This window comes from Syngnathus scovelli, chromosome 4 (genome assembly GCF_024217435.2).
Source record: "Syngnathus scovelli strain Florida chromosome 4, RoL_Ssco_1.2, whole genome shotgun sequence".
Classification (NCBI taxonomy): domain Eukaryota; kingdom Metazoa; phylum Chordata; class Actinopteri; order Syngnathiformes; family Syngnathidae; genus Syngnathus; species Syngnathus scovelli.
This window is the reverse complement of record NC_090850.1, coordinates 21,628,043-21,645,000: the sequence shown is the minus strand read 5'-3', so window position 1 is coordinate 21,645,000 and position 16,958 is coordinate 21,628,043. Positions and strand designations below refer to the sequence as shown.

Sequence of the window (16,958 nt, the reverse complement as noted above, 5' to 3'; positions counted from 1 at the left end):
CATTCAAAAATTGAAGCATTAACTTGACAATGCAAAATGACTGAGAACTGCTAATATGTCACCGTGACACTTATTCGCCTCAGGAAATGGAAATCTACCCAATTATGCCCCCCCCCCCCTCATAAATCATTTATCTTGGCAAACAAGAAAGTCATACATTCGTTTATAAATAGTACCAACATTTACTTCAGTTGGTGTCCCATGATGATAACCTAATTTATTTTATTATCATCAACTGATTAATAACTAGTTTTAAAATCAGAGACTCATAAAAACTGTTCAAATATTTTAAAGTGAAAACAATTTGTAATTTTAGTAATAACATCGTCGATGCAAAATCTGTCTTAAAATAATATTCTGGGCCTCATTTGACCCACGGGCCTTGAGTTTGACACCTATGACCTCGATAATCTATGATGAAATGATTAATGGTATTTGTATAAGACGTGATTCATTTTCAGCTTTCAACTTTGAATAATTAATTTTACAGAGTGTATGGGAGGGTTAGGGTTAGGGTTAGGGTTAGGGTTAGGGTTCACTTATATAGTGTGCATCGCAAAAAAAAAAAAAAAAAAGCATCTTGCTACAGTTAATGTGTCTGTCGAGATGCAGTTCATTCATCATTTTCGATTTTCGCACATGTCGTCCATCAATGTGGGAGTGAAAATGTTAATACGCCTGCAATATATTTGGGCCGGCTGTCAACATCTCATTTTCGAATCTCCTCTGCTGTGCAGGATCTCTTGATTGTGAGGCAGACGTGCTAAACTCCATCTCCCCATTTTGTTGCCTTCATTCCCAATCGTAATAATATTTTCCCGCCTGCATGACAGATGCAAAACATATTTTTTGACAGATTAATTCATATTGAATGTGAGGTTCTCACATATAATGGCTATGTTATTTATTTTGTCGTCGGCGAGACTACAACTCATGAGGTGACCTCTCGTGCACCTCAGGGTGACCTTTGCCCATATTATCTCTCAGTGTGTCTTGTCCCTGTCTGGCCCGTCCTTATCGTATTTCCCAGCGCTGCTCGCCAACGCCGCACCTTTTTTAGCCTCCCCATTTGTCTCGATAACATTGCACGCTAGGAAATGATGCAAACCTCTCGGCGTGATCAACAACGTGAGGACACGATTAAGGCTCCTGCCCATCAACTTGATTGTATGATGATTAGCTCATTTGGCGATCGGTTGCTTCGGCGGAGATTTAACGACGTGGTCGTTTACGGCTTCTCTGGGGATGAGAGCCCGTTTCCCGGCGTTATTTATTTTTCAAGTGTGCAGAGCGTGGATAATTGAGATAAGTCACAATGTAAAGCAACCTTGTGCTGACCAGTCAGATGGAGAAGGCGATTGAGTTTGGATTTAGAGGGAGTCACTTGCACGAGTGCTTTGTCAACTTTAATAATAAAAAAAAAATGAGGTGAGGAAATATTAAGATCAGATTTTAATACTGTACTCAGTTCAAATCACAGCCTCATCCTTGAGAACGACCATGAAATATAAAATCTCTATCTCTCGATCAGCACCTATAAAAAGCGAACATTGTAATTCCCACTGGGAGGATTTATCGTAGGTGTGTGTGTGTGTGTCATGCTGATGTAAATAGTTATGTTGGTTTGAGTCAGTTGTGTTGTCGAGTTGTAGATATTGTGGGGGGGGGGGGGGGGGGGGGAGTTGTCCTGTGGAGAGTTGCTGTTAACAAAATACTCTATATATACTGCATTATATTAAATTTCAATATACGAGTTATTTGCCTAATGATGATGAGTTTTTTTTTTTTTTTTTTTTAAATATAAAAACAATTTGCAATTAGTAGAAAAAAAAGCCGGAAATAAGTAAGTTACATGCACAATGGAGTGATGGAAAAAAAAAAGCAGGCTCAAAGGATCCCTGCGTAAATCACAATCTGTGATTTTTGTTCACGTCAAAGCTTTTATAGTTGAGGATTTTATTTGTGCATTAAATTACATTCCGGTACTCTTCTGCACGTTCATTAAAAACAAAAACACGTTATTTATACACACAAACACGGTGTATATCACAAAATGCAGTAGAAAGTGACAGTTTATGTTCAAAGGGAGGAGTAGAAGGAAGAAGTTGAAAACGGAGATTTAAGTTTACAAACATTTTTTACTTCTGAAGAGAACTTTCTTGAAGCAGTATTCCCTCAGCTGGCTTTGGCATCAAGGCTCTGCCTGATTGTTCTTCAAGTGACAGCGCTCTCAGACGGGGCGGCCTTAATTTCTCACAACTTAACAAGAATCCAACAATGTCGAATGTGTGGATCGTTGCTAAGCGTTGACGCCGTCGTCAGATGACAACCTCCCGAGATTGCGCCTCGTTAGTGACGCGCCGCACGACACCAATTACCTGGCACAATGAGGTTTTTGCGTTTCATGTTTACATACAAGTTATTTACTTGGAAAAAAGGGGGGAAGGCTCTTCAAGGGAGTCATCAAATTTTTATCAATTCGGATTTTATGAATTTTTTATCAGGCTGGAGATTTTTTCTTGACAGTGGTTTGAGACGAGTGCTGCTCTCTGTCTCTTTTGGTTTTGCACGAAGAATGTTAACTTTCTTTGCTATTCTAAAAGCCTTGTTGTACATTTCTTGCCGTTCTGCTGTATATCGTGCAGAAGTACTACATTATTCAGTTGTTGTTTTGGGCCGCATCAAACATCCCCCCCCCCCTCGTTGCTGAAGTCAACGTGACATGCCAACTGCAGTTGGCATTCATTTTGGTTTTTGTTTCTTTGTACCTTGGTGGATTTTAAAAGCAGCTCTACTGCCATATGCTACCCTCCTTTTGTTTTTGTAGTCACAGTCAGTCGTTTGTATCTTTAGCTCCAGCCTAAACTTTTAACTGGATCCCGCAAAGCCCCCCCAAGAGCATGCGAAAACAGGCTAGCTCCTCAGGGAACGTCTGACGTGGACTTGATGCACGGCCGACGCGCTGGCGAGCTTTATGTACCGGTGTTGCCAAAATAAGAGAATATAGACCAAAACATTTTGAGGAGTAGAGGAAATAGTTTGGCACAAAGGTGCTTCAACTCTGGCACAGTACAGATGCCAGAGCGTTGAGTGATCTGCAAAAAAAATGGAGTCTGCTGGCCCATGCTCGGCAACAAATCTAAAAATCTAAAAATAGAACAGAAAAGTTGAATTTTCACAATGCATCAAAATATATTGAGTGTATTTATGAATTACGTGACTTGACAGGTCAACTGTAGTAATAAAATAAATAAAAAACAGTTAATAAAAAAAATAATAAAAATAAAAATGTACAATAAAAAATAATCAAAGATAATAAAAATAAATGAATGAATAAATCAAGAAATGAATAAATCAATAAATGAATAAATAAATCAATCAATAAATAAATAAATAAATAAATAAATAAATAAATAATAAATAAAAAGTTTGCCTTATTCACAAATAAATGAATAAGTCAATAAATGAATAAATTGATAAATGAATTAAAAAAAAACATTTTGCCTTTATTAGGAAGGAAACCAAGAAAGCACACAATTATGATTGCATTCCTTTGTGAGATTTGTTCCTTGCAACTTTGGCAATAAAGCTGTTATGCAACCTCGTCTAATTTTCTACATTTTCCTTCTTTAGATGTTGGGAGAGCCGTTCAAGCCCCGGCGCACATCACCGAGAAAGTCATGCAGCTATTCAGGAGAAAAAGTGAATTTACCTTTTTGGCCTCCATCCAACAGAAGTCCTCAACATCGGGTGTCATATTCTCCATCCATGAGTCGGAACACAGGTAATCCTTTTGTAATCCTCTTTATTTTGTTTCCAGATCCTTTCTGGTGCAACTTCACTGCAACGGATTAGATGACATTCTTTGTAATAAGATTTTTTTTTCCCCTCCTTGATCGAGTTGTTTGCAGGTGGCCAGTGTCGATGTGTTCTTAAAGATCAGTCTCCCGTCGTTTTAGATCAGTAGTGGATTCGATGATGCAGTCAGCGCTCGTTTAAGGTTGCTAAGCCAGAGAGATAAGCTTCTGTCTTTTGTGTCTGCATGAGTCAAAATTGTAAGCATGCTGATAATGCTTATCGCAGGATGTTGCATAAACAGGCACGCAATCCAGGAAATGGCCTTGCACCTCACATGGCTTCGGCTTGTACTTGTATTTCAAAGCGGGGCTTAAGCACTGCTAGAAATCTGTGTGACTCACCAGCGTTTTATTTGCTATTTCAAAATATTTGGTAAGATGATTTCTCAGCCTCTCTGTGTTTAGTCCCGAGAGAGAGTGAAAAAAATACCTTGCGTGGGTTTATTTCTTTCTTTATTTATATTTTTCTTATAAAAAATAATACATATTTTATTATAATTCCTATATTTTATTTTTTTATCTATTTATTTTAATTTATATTATTGAATTTCAAGGCAACAATTTATTTATTTCTTTATTTACGTTTTTCTTATAAAATAATACATAGTTTATTATAATTTCTTTATTTATTATTTTATTTTTTTATCTTTATTTTTTCTTATAAAAAATAATACATATTTTATTATAATTCCTTTATTTTATTTTTCTATCTATTTATTTTGATTTTTATTATTGAATTTCAAGTCAACAATTTATTTATTTCTTTATTTACGTTTTTCTTATAAAATAATACATATTTTATTATAATTTCTTTATTTATTATTTTTTTTTAATCTATTTATTTTATTCATATTATTGAATTTCAAGGCAACAAATTTAGTTTTAGGTTTAAGAAGACCATGCGTTATTTTTAAAGCCAAGGCTGTGTGGTTGTTTGAATTGTAATTTAATTGTAATTTAATTCTCATGCAACTTCAACTGAGGGCGTCGATAAAGTGGGTTGAGTTCATTCCCACCATCCAGCGCTGCGAGAGCCGGCGTTTGCACAAAGACGAGGAAAGTCAATCGTAGAAGTGATAAAGCTGCCTCGTACCTTGCTCTTGAAGTTTGGTCTTTTCATCAGTGGTAGTAATGGTTCTGAGAAACTAGCCATGGCTGGCGCCAATTGTAAAGCACAGTGGAGTATATCGCGATGGCCGTAAAACTGCTCGGAACAACATTCGAGGACAGAAAAAGCTTTTGCCGGCCGGCAGTTAATTTTCGATTGGCGAGCCATGGGCAATGAAATGGTACAAAATCAACAAGGCCTAAGCTTTCAGATGGCGATGGCCTCGTCTGGCTAAATTACGTCTGAAATGAAATCGCAAAAAGTAAGTGGAGAGTAACTTTTGTGACATTGCGTTTTCGCTATTGCTAATTGCCTAGTGTACAATTTTTTTTGATCGTCTTGTTGGAGCCCCCCGTCACATGGTGTGCCCAACTTGTAAGTAAGTCTCAGACTGATTGTTTCATATCTGTCGTTTATGAGTAGCGCCAATGAATTGACCGCCAGGTCCCTTAGAAACTGTACAAGTTGTTTTAAAGGGCAAGCTAAATTGATTTTCTCTCCTTTCTCCTTTCTCTCTCAAGGTAGATGTTTTCTGTTCTGTTAAAAAGCATACAACTCGCACAGTGGAAGTGAACATGTGACTTTGCGTGTACTGGTTAATGCTCGGAATCAAGAAAAAGGCAAAACTACACACAATAACCACGTTTTTTTTTTTTTGTAAGTCACACTGATAAAGGTGTTAAGAATTAATTCGCTATATTATTTTTCCATCTCCATTCTTTTAATCTCTGACACAATGATTGTAATTCTGAGAAGTGCTCCGTTAAACAGGGATGACCAGACAAGTGACTGTCCAGTTTTTATGTCTGTTCGTCCATCCATCCATCCATCCATCCATCCATCCATCCATCCATCCATCCATCCATCCATCCATCCATCCATCCATCCATCCATCCATCCATCCATCCATCCATCCATCCATCCATCCATCCATCCATCCATCCATCCCCATCCATCCATCCCCATCCATCCATCCCCATCCATCTATCCCCATCCATCTATCACCATCCATCCATCCATCCATCCATCCATCCATCCATCCATCCATCCATCCATCCATCCATCCATCCATCCATCCATCCATCCATCCATCCATCCATCCATCCATCCATCCATCCATCCATCCATCCCCATCCATCCATCCCCATCCATCTATCCCCATCCATCCATCATCCATCCATCCATCCATCCATCCATCCATCCATCCATCCATCCATCCATCCATCCATCCATCCATCCATCCATCCATCCATCCATCCATCCATCCATCCATCCATCCATCCATCCATCCATCCCTCCCTCCCTCCCTCCCTCCCTCCCTCCCTCCCTCCCTCCCTCCTCACAAGGGCCGCAATCATCCGCCTGTCAAAACAGCAGAAAATAGGAGAGGCACAAATATTGGTAACAATTAGACATATGATTATCACTTCATCTGAATATGAGCAAACTATGTTAATCATATAAACAGTGACCTCAAGGTCATGAAATATCCCGAAAAAACACTCCAAACCATTCATCAGTCTTTGTTTACTGTCGCCAAGCTAGGTCGCCATTGTGAGTCAGACTCCAGCGCCGCAAGTGGGCAGTAATTACAGTCGGCGAGATGGACAGAACCTCAGATGACACACCGCTGCTGACTTGTGTTCCTCTGTGAACCTGTGAATCCTCTCTGAAGGCCCTATTAGAGCTCTTGTCCGCGCCTATTCTTTACCATTAGAACGCGAGAGCTTCCATTCTACCATCCGCCCGACAGCTAGCTCCATCATATTGGCCGCGCCATAATTCCCTTTGTCATCCTCCTTTCCCGCCCACCTTCTCTGCTAGCTCGGCTACAAGGAAACGGCAATTTCCACTCATCCTTCACCCTGCTCAGCGTCAAACAGCTTTTGAATGCAAGCCTTTCCCAGTCCCCGCTGCAAAATCATAAAACCCTTTCCTCGCTTCTTTGTACCGATTTTTGGGGCTGAATACACCTAGCAAGAACAATTTTTGTCCAGCCAGCACTTCTCCTCAGTGGCCCGGTGACGCTTATTGTTACCGAGTGGCCGTGAGAAACAAACTCAAAGCTCAGCTACTCCGCCGCTCTGAATTTTCAAACGCAAAAGAAACATCGCAGATGAAGTGCTACTCTGGAAATTCCGAAGATCTCTCGTTCACGTGATTTTTCGTTCAACTTTGCCCGTTCAATCGTACCACCGTTAGTGCTAAAAAGATAGAAAGGTCATCAATTGTCCCCCGCTTTTCTCCGGCGTTTGGAACAGCTCGACATCGATACCTGACATTTGCGTTCAGATGTTGCTTTTGTTTCCCTTTCAAAGCCCGTTGTTCCTTTTGGTTTTTGAAAACATTCGACAAAGTCGCTTGTCAACAGGAAGAGCTCCTCGAACTTACGTAATTCAAGACGCTGCTCGCGAGAGTCGCTTCAAATCTCCTTCATCCTGCCTCCGTTGGGAGAATCTCGTCTCTGTTGATGATTCTGGGCAGGTTCGCTTGTCAGTTAAGAGTACTTAGTCATGAAAAATTCAGGGACGATCTTTCAAAGATGGCCGACATGTCTTTGAGTAGTAGCGAGAGAGACTAACGTAAAAATAGTCACCGTGGTGTTGTCTGTAATGGTCGTCCTGAAATTCAACTAATCAATAAACCTCCGATAGAGTTAGCGAAGATGGGTGCACCTGTCAGTCTTGACCGCAGGATGTAATCAAGATATCTACTTGGTCCATCAAGCATGTTCTTCCGGTGACATCTAAAGCTGCAATGTATCATGACCACTTATGAGCGCCCGGAGGCATCTGCGCTTTTTCTGCTTTGTCTCAGTCAGCCTTTTTATTGACAAGTCCCAATGTGTGTTGACCCCGCCTCCTTTCCGAACGGATAATTGGCTGTCATCTGCCCTCCATAAAGCAGATGTGTGACACCGAGGTTGAAGGGAAAGGGCGCAGATGATATATACCGCACACCCGGTAGTTGAAATCTTTTTTCCTGGAGGAATTTTTGAAGATGAGCACTTGTTAGCTCTACAAGCAGATTTTTTTTTTTCTTCTTAATGTTGAGACTGTGAGAAACTGCTGGCAGTTGGTTGACAAGCAGCTATACGACGTGTCCAGGTGGACAAAGCGGCGAGGAACCGAAGGGCAGTGTCCAAATTGGTCCCTTAAAATCTACAAAAGTTAAATTTAGTGCCGTGCAGTGGCACTAAAATAGATTTTCTTTTTTTCATTCTCTGTCAGCCCATGTTTATTATACCTTGCCAGTCGATTATTCCCCCTCATTAAATATTCCTTATTACAACAGCTCCTACTAAATGTTCTATAAAACAAATGGCGGCCGTGAAGTGGATTTTATGGCTTTGGATTGTTTCACCAGTTGAATCAAGATGAAGGTGTGTGTGAATCTAGCGAAGCCTCGGTAAAGTTTTGACAAAAGGCTTCACATCAACTGAGTTGTTACTGGAGAGCTTTTATTATGGCGTTCTTCTTCACTCGATGCAAATGAAGCTTCTTTGGCTGACAAGTATCATTGATGAAGACGAGCTGTCGGGTCAGCGCCCGGCGCGGCCGTACGCTGATGGATTCATTTCATCTCGGAATGATGACACGCCGCTTGATGACTGGAGCTCGAGCTGGCCTGCCTTGACTTTATTTACATCCCCTTTTATCTGTGATGGCCAATGACACACGTTGGTGCTGCAGGAACGCTGTCACTTTGCTGCAACTTCCTCTTGAATACACTTTTTTGAGATAATCAATGTTTGTTTTGAGTCTAAGCACTTGTTCGTCATAATCTATTTGTGTTTCGATCTAATATGAACTATGCAATGTTCATGTGGTGTAATTATGAGCCTGAGCTGAGTGGGTGACTGGTGGGCCGTCATTAGCTGTGTCACGAGGGTTGAGCTTCTTGATTATGTGATTGGCTCGGTATCCTCCTGTTCATTTATCTCTATCTATCTATCTATCTATCTATCTATCTATCTATCTATCTATCTATCTATCTATCTATCTATCTATCTATCTATCTATCTATCTATCTATCTATCTATCTATCTATCTATCTATCTATCTATCTATCTATCTATCTATCTATCTATCTATCTATCATTTTTTATTTATTCTTTCGTTCTTTCTTTCTTTATTTTTATTTATTTATTCATTTATTTATTTTCTATTTATGTGTTTTTTTTAAATTCATTTTCTTTTTTTATTCTTTATTTATTTTGCCTTATCCTAATAAATTTATTGTTTTCTGGTTTGAAAAACACTCCTTCCTATAGTACATATATTTGTAAAATATAATCTATTTTTATTCTTTATTTATTTATTATTTATTTTTATTTAGTCTTATTCATTTATTCATTTATTTATTTTCTATTTATGTGTTTTTTTTATTTATTTTCTTTTTAACTCTTTAACTTATTTATTTTTCCTTATCCTGATAAATTTATTGTTTTCTAGTTAGAAAAAGACACTCCTTCCTATAGTACATATATTTGTAAAATATGTTTGGGTACTTTCTGTATTTGATGGAAACACACCCTGGAAAGCAAACCCCGACCTTTTAAAAAGTGAATTTATTCATTTCTGACTTTTCCAAACCAAATTCCTTCCAGGTTCACAGTCAGTCGCTGTCCTCTTCATATTCGTGCAAGCTACATTTGAATACTATTTGCTTCTTCTCTGTTTCATTCAATTTTCCCAAACAGTCCCGCTCCAGCGTAGCCCACATTGATATTCTGCGGGAAGGGTACACTTTTCACTCTTCATTAATATGCATGATACTCTTTTTTTTGGGCTCGGCTCCAACGCCATTGTGTCTGCGTTCTTGTCGAGCTCAGTATATTTGAATTGGCAAGGAGGCTGCTAGCTTCGGGGAAATGTTTTGTATGTTATCAATCATTTTACAGCGGTTCTGTAGTTTACCATGTCGGTGTTGTGCCAAAGGTTTCACTGTTCAGGTCATCAGCTGCCACGGGCAAGCTAAAATGCCATGACTTGAGAGCCTGCAGCGCCGCCATTACCGCCGCCGCAGCTAGCTAGCTGGCTGGCTGCCCTCTAATTCAGCGTAGCTGATGAGGCTGCACACAATGCAAGAATACGGGTCAAGTGCCTGAAGTTAGACACAAAACCAGTGTGGGGAATATTTTGTTCATTTTATGTGTGTGCTATGCTTAGTTTGACTCGCTGCTAAAGTTTAGCTAGGAAATTGTAGACTTCATGAAAAATCTTGTGCTTTACTAACCTTTGACCTTCCTCCCTTCCCCCCGTTAGCTACTTTGAATTGGAGAGCAGCGGCGTTCGAGAGGAGATCCGTTACCACTACCGCTTCAAGGGCAAGCCCCGCACCGAGTCCTTCCCGTATCGTCTTGCCGATGGCCAGTGGCACAAAATCGCCCTCACTATAAGCTCCTCCCACCTACTGCTGCACGTGGATTGTAACAGGTACCTTTCAAACACCTCGTTTGGAGTCATTTCCTTGCTGCCACTTTGATACGGCTCATGAGTATTGGCTATTATCACCTCTGGATTTGACTGCAGCTGTCTCTGAAGTGACAGGTTGTTAACTGCGTCGGTCGTGGGAATACATAACGTATTAAGAACCAATTTCACATCATGTAATGGGAATGGTCCTTCTTAAAGCTTCTCTGAGGTGGTGCACCAGGAACACACATCCCATAATAAAGTGGAAGTTAAAAATGATATAATCGCTCATCGATTGGACGGTCAAAGCCCTTTTCTGGAAGAGCTCTCGGTCAGAGCTGATCTATAAACATGCTCTTATGATCCCTCTCAGTCGTCCCCCCTCCCCTAGAGTCCGAAAGCCGTCACTTGTCCTACCTCCGACGCACTCGCGGCGAGACAGCCACTCGGCCAACGAGCGGTGCAAATTTGAGAAGCGCTAATGCCTCTGTCACCCATCTCGAATGAAAAGTTGGATGATTCACAGGAGGTTATGTTGTAGTATTGATTTTTTCCCCCCCCTCCCTTTCCCAGATGCCTATTACTCCCATAAGGGTAGCGCTTTGTCGATTAATTATAGCTGCAATGTCTGCTCGCCGTCTCTATTCGGGAGATAAAAGCCGGCACTGGGAGGCTATTAAAAAGAAGAGATCAAAACATAACTGTTTAAAACGCTATCCAGACTTTTATGCTAATTTGCAGTTGTTGGGCACCAAAGCTGATAAGTGGTTGCAGTTCAGATGTTTGGGGTTGGAATTCCGGCTACTGTACGAACCTCAACCCCCCAAAAAATAAGGATACATTGTAGTATTCTCTTTACTGAGTCCTACTATAGCTAATTAGCTGGATAGCTGGATAGCTAGCTAGCTGGATAGCTAGCTAGCTGGATAGATAGATAGATAGATAGATAGATAGATAGATAGATAGATAGATAGATAGATAGATAGATAGATAGATACTTTATTGATCCCCAGATAGAAGAATTATTCAGACATCACATTGTTAACTTCAGCATGGTGCTGTGAATCAATGGGTGAAAATCGCCATGGTTACCGAGCCCCCTCCGAAACACGTGCGCAGCATCAGCGTAAGGGTTGGACACATTCGCTTCTCCGACCCATTGTTGCTAATCTGCATTTCACCGTGACCCGGTAGCGGCAGGTGACACCGCTTGCTGGCAAATCATTTTTTGAAAACGAGTCATCACAACGCAGCAAATGATCAGCTCAGCGCTTTAGTCTAATGTGACCCTCAGGGAAAGTTTTCCGGGGTTGTGGATCATCTGCTCCTCCACGTTGCGTCACTGTGTCAACACCAGATTCCACTCTGTCATTTTAACAACAAAACAAGCCTCCAGTGCCTGCACTTCATCATGTACATGGCTTTCCACTTAGGATATCCTGACTGAATTGCTTAAATATTAACATAGCTTTCATGAGCCTCCATTTCTGTGATAGTTATAGCTGACCATATGTAAAATGAGTAGCGGCTTTAAAAGTACTTGAAATAAGCAAAGCACCGTTTTACCTGCAAACGTCGGCTCTTCATCAGATGTTTTATTTATGGGCACGGAAAGTCCTCTCGCAATATGCTCGGAAATGAATACATCCATCTCGCTCAGCCGGCTACGAACGAGCGGATAAACAATGCGTTTATTGGATGCTAGTTCTTCGCTGTAGGCCTTTTTCATCACGCAAACACATTTGCGTGACATTACCTCCAAAAATGTTATTACGGAGCACGGACAAGGTCACGCTTTTACAGTACTCGATCGCATTATGCAAATTCATATTTTTCCAAAGTGAATTAGTAGCACACCCCCATTATAGTCTCACATATCCTTGTCACTCTGACTCGCATTTGTTTTGTTTTGCTAATGACGTAAACTCCGCCCGTCTTGCGCAACCTTGTCTTTGTCCTTCTTACTCGCGGAAGGTCAACTTGCGCACACACTGGCTAGCGTTTCCCAAAGGGCCGAAACCGTGGGGCTCATTAATGCTCAGTTCCCGATGCCAGCTCCTTTATTTGAACTAAGTTTAGACAATGTTCCGCTAAAAATGCGATAAAAGCCAAGCTCAACGTTAGAGCTTGGTTTCTCCTCCAAGGCTCCTTCCTTGGGGTGCAGCATGAGCTCTGAACATGCTCATTTTGCGAGAGTGGATCAAACGATTACTCCGTCTCAAAGTCTAAAATATCTCAAATTCAACCCAGACTTATTCTAACAGCATTTCATTCATCAGTTTAAAAAAAAAATATTGCTCACGGCTTTGCCTCTGGGGCCCACTTAAGATTGCAAAATGCTCTATCAGTGAAAGAAGATGTGACTTCAGTGTGTCGGACATTTTCATCTAAAAGGTCACACTCATAAAGGTCATGTACACGCTAAATGACTTAGCATCATCTCCTGAAATGTATCAGACACCTTGAGCGACGTTTTAATGCAACCTTAGATTTACCACATCTGGAATTGAATATGATTTTTATGTGCTTTCCCAGTCATATCAATTTATGATATAATTGGTCACAATGTGAAATATTTTGTAGTCTACAGCAAGTGCTGGTATTTTTTTATTAAGCACACATCTTGACACAGTTTGAACAAAATCGTGTTTGCCGTTGTGGGCGTGACCACAGCCGAGTTGATTCGCAGCTAATTGAAGCAGGTCCTCTCGTTCACTTTTTAATCAGATGAGAGAGGAGTGCAGTCCTTGAGACGGCGGAAGCCAAAACTGATTTGCTGGAGTTCCGCCGCTGGAGGTTGAGTGCAAAATACGTTGAACTGGAAGCAGACCTCGAAGCATCAAAGGAGCATTTTATTATGAAGATTAGCATCAGTTTACATAATTGAGTCTTCCAAAAATCTGTAACTAGCCATCTAATTCCACATACATAGTCTGGTTGGCCCAAAGTATGTGCTAAACCATCTCCAGGCAGAACCATGTGTTGTCATGAAAACTCTTGTGCTTCTCCCCGCTGCACAATAGTCATTTCAAGCCATTTTAAGCTTTGCATATTTGGAGCAGTCACCAGCATGGCTAATGCTCTGCTCTGTGTGTTCTGGCTGCGGAACGTTCCCCCTGAAGGCACGCCATCTTGAGACCCTGCTGGGCCACTTCAGCCATGATAGGCCAATCGGCTTAGTGGTGGTCCTCGGTGCCTCCTACTGTATAAATGGCGTTTTTTTTATATGTTAATGGATGCAGAGGAAGAAAAAAAAAAACTACTGACCCCCTTGTGTATTGCCAACGGCAGGTTTAAGGTGCTACATGATCAAGGTGAGGTGCTCGCCCTCAGGTTAACGCTGTCAAATTTTGATACTGCCAACTTGCCCTCCAGGGATTTCCAAATCAGTTTTAGTAATATCACATTTTGATTGCCATCGTGCAAGGACGAATAAGGTCACAATTTGCTTTTGAATCATGAAAATGAAACATTGAATTGCAGGACGTTAGTTTCATTGCGTCACTGCCTAATGAAGGAGAGAAAGCGAGAACGAGCCACCTTGAGAGTCTCATAATGATGCATGTTGTATTACCTTTGTGTCCAGCAGCCATAAAATGACATTCTGCGTTCCTCATTTACGATGCCAGTGAGCTCGGATATATTTTTTTCCTCTCCATTGCTACCCAGCGTGTCAGACTAGCAAAACATTCGTAATGTGAAGATCAGCTACGTTATGATCTTTGCTGTGGAGCATTAGGCTAATGCTAAAATTGCAGTTGAACAAAATTATTTTGGGTGATGATGCTGAATGGATTTTCTTCCTTTATTTCAACAAGAAATGAAAAATGACGGAATATTGGTAGAAACTGATGCGAAAATTGTTTAAAAATGCCAAATTTATTGATTTTAATCGATATGTCTAATTGTATGTTAGTTTTGTCGTTAAATATTCTGCTTGAGGAGTCTCCTTCAACTTTGATAACTTTGCTAAACATTCACTCTGCATTTGGAAAAACTCGGCTACAAAAAAACGAGTTTTGAATAAATTTCTGAGTCTTTAATTTCTGCGTTGAAAGCCAAAAACCTAGCACTGTCCCATTTCTTCTGTTTCATCGCTTTACAAAGCTATTATGAACATTTGCCCGATGGGACGACATTCATCAAAGCTTCCCAACCGCTTTTGATGAGGATTAAGTATCTGGCGTTTTTTATTTTTTGCCCCCCCAGCCTTGATTTCATAATCGTTTGATTCACAATCACCAGGCGTCAGAAGCAGTTCCCCAAACTTGTCGTTACGTGACAAATATGGCTCCTCACGCCCAGGTCACCATGAATGAAACGGATACTCTATCAGCCTTCAGCTAGCATTAGCGTCGCTAAGCTTATATCAGCCCGCTGCTCCAGTTACTTTGTCAGCCCTCCGTGTGTATGTGTGTGTGAGGTTGTTTCACTGTTGTCTTGCGTTAGGTGTGATGGAGTGTGTCATTAAGAGCGCCAAGCCAGGCAGCCGTCCAAATATGGGGTCCCTGCTGGTGATGAGGCATAGTAGAAGGTGTGACAAGGAGACTCAGGGGACACTTGGATACATAAATACACTCCCTACAAGACTTTCCATCGTTTTTTTTCTTTAATCTGAAAAGAAAATAACTCCAGTTCCATTATTGTCCGAAAAGGACAGGAGCTTCTATTAGCAGATAAGGTCATGCGCTAAGTAGCCTACAGATAAGAAGCAGTTGGAAAATTTGTGTAGCCCCAGTTAAGCCCCTGCAGCGTTTTAGTTGATATTCTTGAAATGTATTTAGAAATTACTTTCTCAGATGCCCTATCGATCAAGACCACCTTAAGCCCTAGGAAAGAGGGAGAGGAAAAAACCGAGGCGTCTCTGGAGGCAGGCACTCGAGTTGAGGACACCTGATCGGGATCTATCTTCATTTCCATACAGCGAGTAAATGCAGTCGTAGAATTGGGTCATTTCGTCCATTAAATATGATACATCTGCTATCGTATTGCATATGCTCTACTTTCAGACTCGTCATTGCGGCTTACTTATGTGCCCTGTTTTTTTACGTTGAAAAAAAAAAAAATCGGTTTTATTTCCTTGCACTGGATTTACGTAACTGGTGCGACTTGAGTCGCAAACCACCATGCTTGTATATTTAACCAAAGAATTCTATTTGGGTACTTGTTCAATGTATTCACACAGTACTTAGAAGTAGAAGTATACGAGAGATTGACGAATACCCTTTTGAAATCGACGATCACTGACAGAGTCTGAATTAGCCATGCTTTAGATGCAGCCAAAAAAGATGAGAACAGAAAAAGTACACCAAGCTCACTCCCAATCCCGCAACATGAAAGTCTTACGAAAACTTTTCCGTCTCTCATATTAATTTAAGTGTTTGGGTAACTTTGCTTGAGTTTTTATAAAACATCCAAAGCCAAAGGGTGAAGAAAAATCATGAAAATATGTTACGTCTCTCAACTTTTCAGAAAATGCTCACAAACAAAATTATGTTCACTTCGGAGAACTGGGTATGGAAAAAAAAATCCATAAAAAGTGTGGATTGATCAGATTGATGAAAGTGTGTATTTTCTTTATGCTCGCTAAAACGGGTGAATGAACGTGACTTGACAACTAGAGTAGAAGCCAGCAGCTGAATAACGAGCAGCCTTGTGCATATTGATGTGTACGTAAATCACGATCCCACAATGATTTGTCAGTGCTGTGATTCTCAGGATTATTTGCATCCAAGTTTGTTCTGAAAGGCGTTGGTGTCGTTTAATGTGTCAATAGCCTCTATTCTGTCTTCCAACCTTAGTGTTAAGAGAAGCTTTTCAATAGGCCAGCTTGAGTCCAGAGGAAAAAAAATATAAGATTTCGATTGCTTGATATTAAGGCTGTCGTGATTTTTTTTTTTTTTTTTCACTTCACTACCACGGAACACTATACTTGAGGTGAAAACTGAAGTGGATGCTTTTATGTTAAACTAACTCAAGGTTCAGCGCGAAAGAGAGCATATGGATGTTGCATCGTAATGACGCAGGTGGCCTCGGGCGTGTACACCGACTCGCTGTGTTACGACTGTCACGAGTAACGCATAAAAAGGGGCAGCTGCTTCAATATTTCAAGTCAGACTTTACAAGCAGCTGTTTGTGTTTTCACATAATATACCATAAACAACGCGGAGTATTTTCCGTGCATCTGCTGCCATTTTTGTCCAGTATATATATAAATATATATGATTATAAATACAATTATACATATTATTATTATTATTATTATTATTATTATTATCATTATCATTATCATTATCATTATCATTTTTATTATTTATTATTTATTATTTATTATTTATTATTTATTATTTATTATTTCTTCGGATCAGGACGATCACAAAGACATTCGCCTTTCTACCTCTACCATCTAAATTGAGATGTAGGTCACATTGAAACATACACAAACACGGATAAAGGTCAAGAGAAGCAAATGTGTAAAAGTGGAGCAGCGCTGCCCTATTTTGTTGAATCGAGTGATACGTCTGATTCCGCTCCACAGTTTGTCCGAGTGCCTGAAATTAATTATTGACCAGCAAG

General features: G+C 40.3%; 1 protein-coding gene across 1 annotated transcript in view; it reads left to right on the top strand.

The window, feature by feature from the left end:
• The window catches only part of LOC125966678 (protein kinase C-binding protein NELL1), a 98,063-nt gene that overhangs the window by 23,495 nt on the left and 57,610 nt on the right, over positions 1–16,958 (top strand). Inside the window, exons 4-5 of the mRNA XM_049717061.1 lie at positions 3,634–3,784; positions 10,233–10,403. Coding sequence (XP_049573018.1) covers positions 3,634–3,784; positions 10,233–10,403 — 322 coding nt within the window. The remainder of the gene's footprint in view (positions 1–3,633; positions 3,785–10,232; positions 10,404–16,958) is intronic.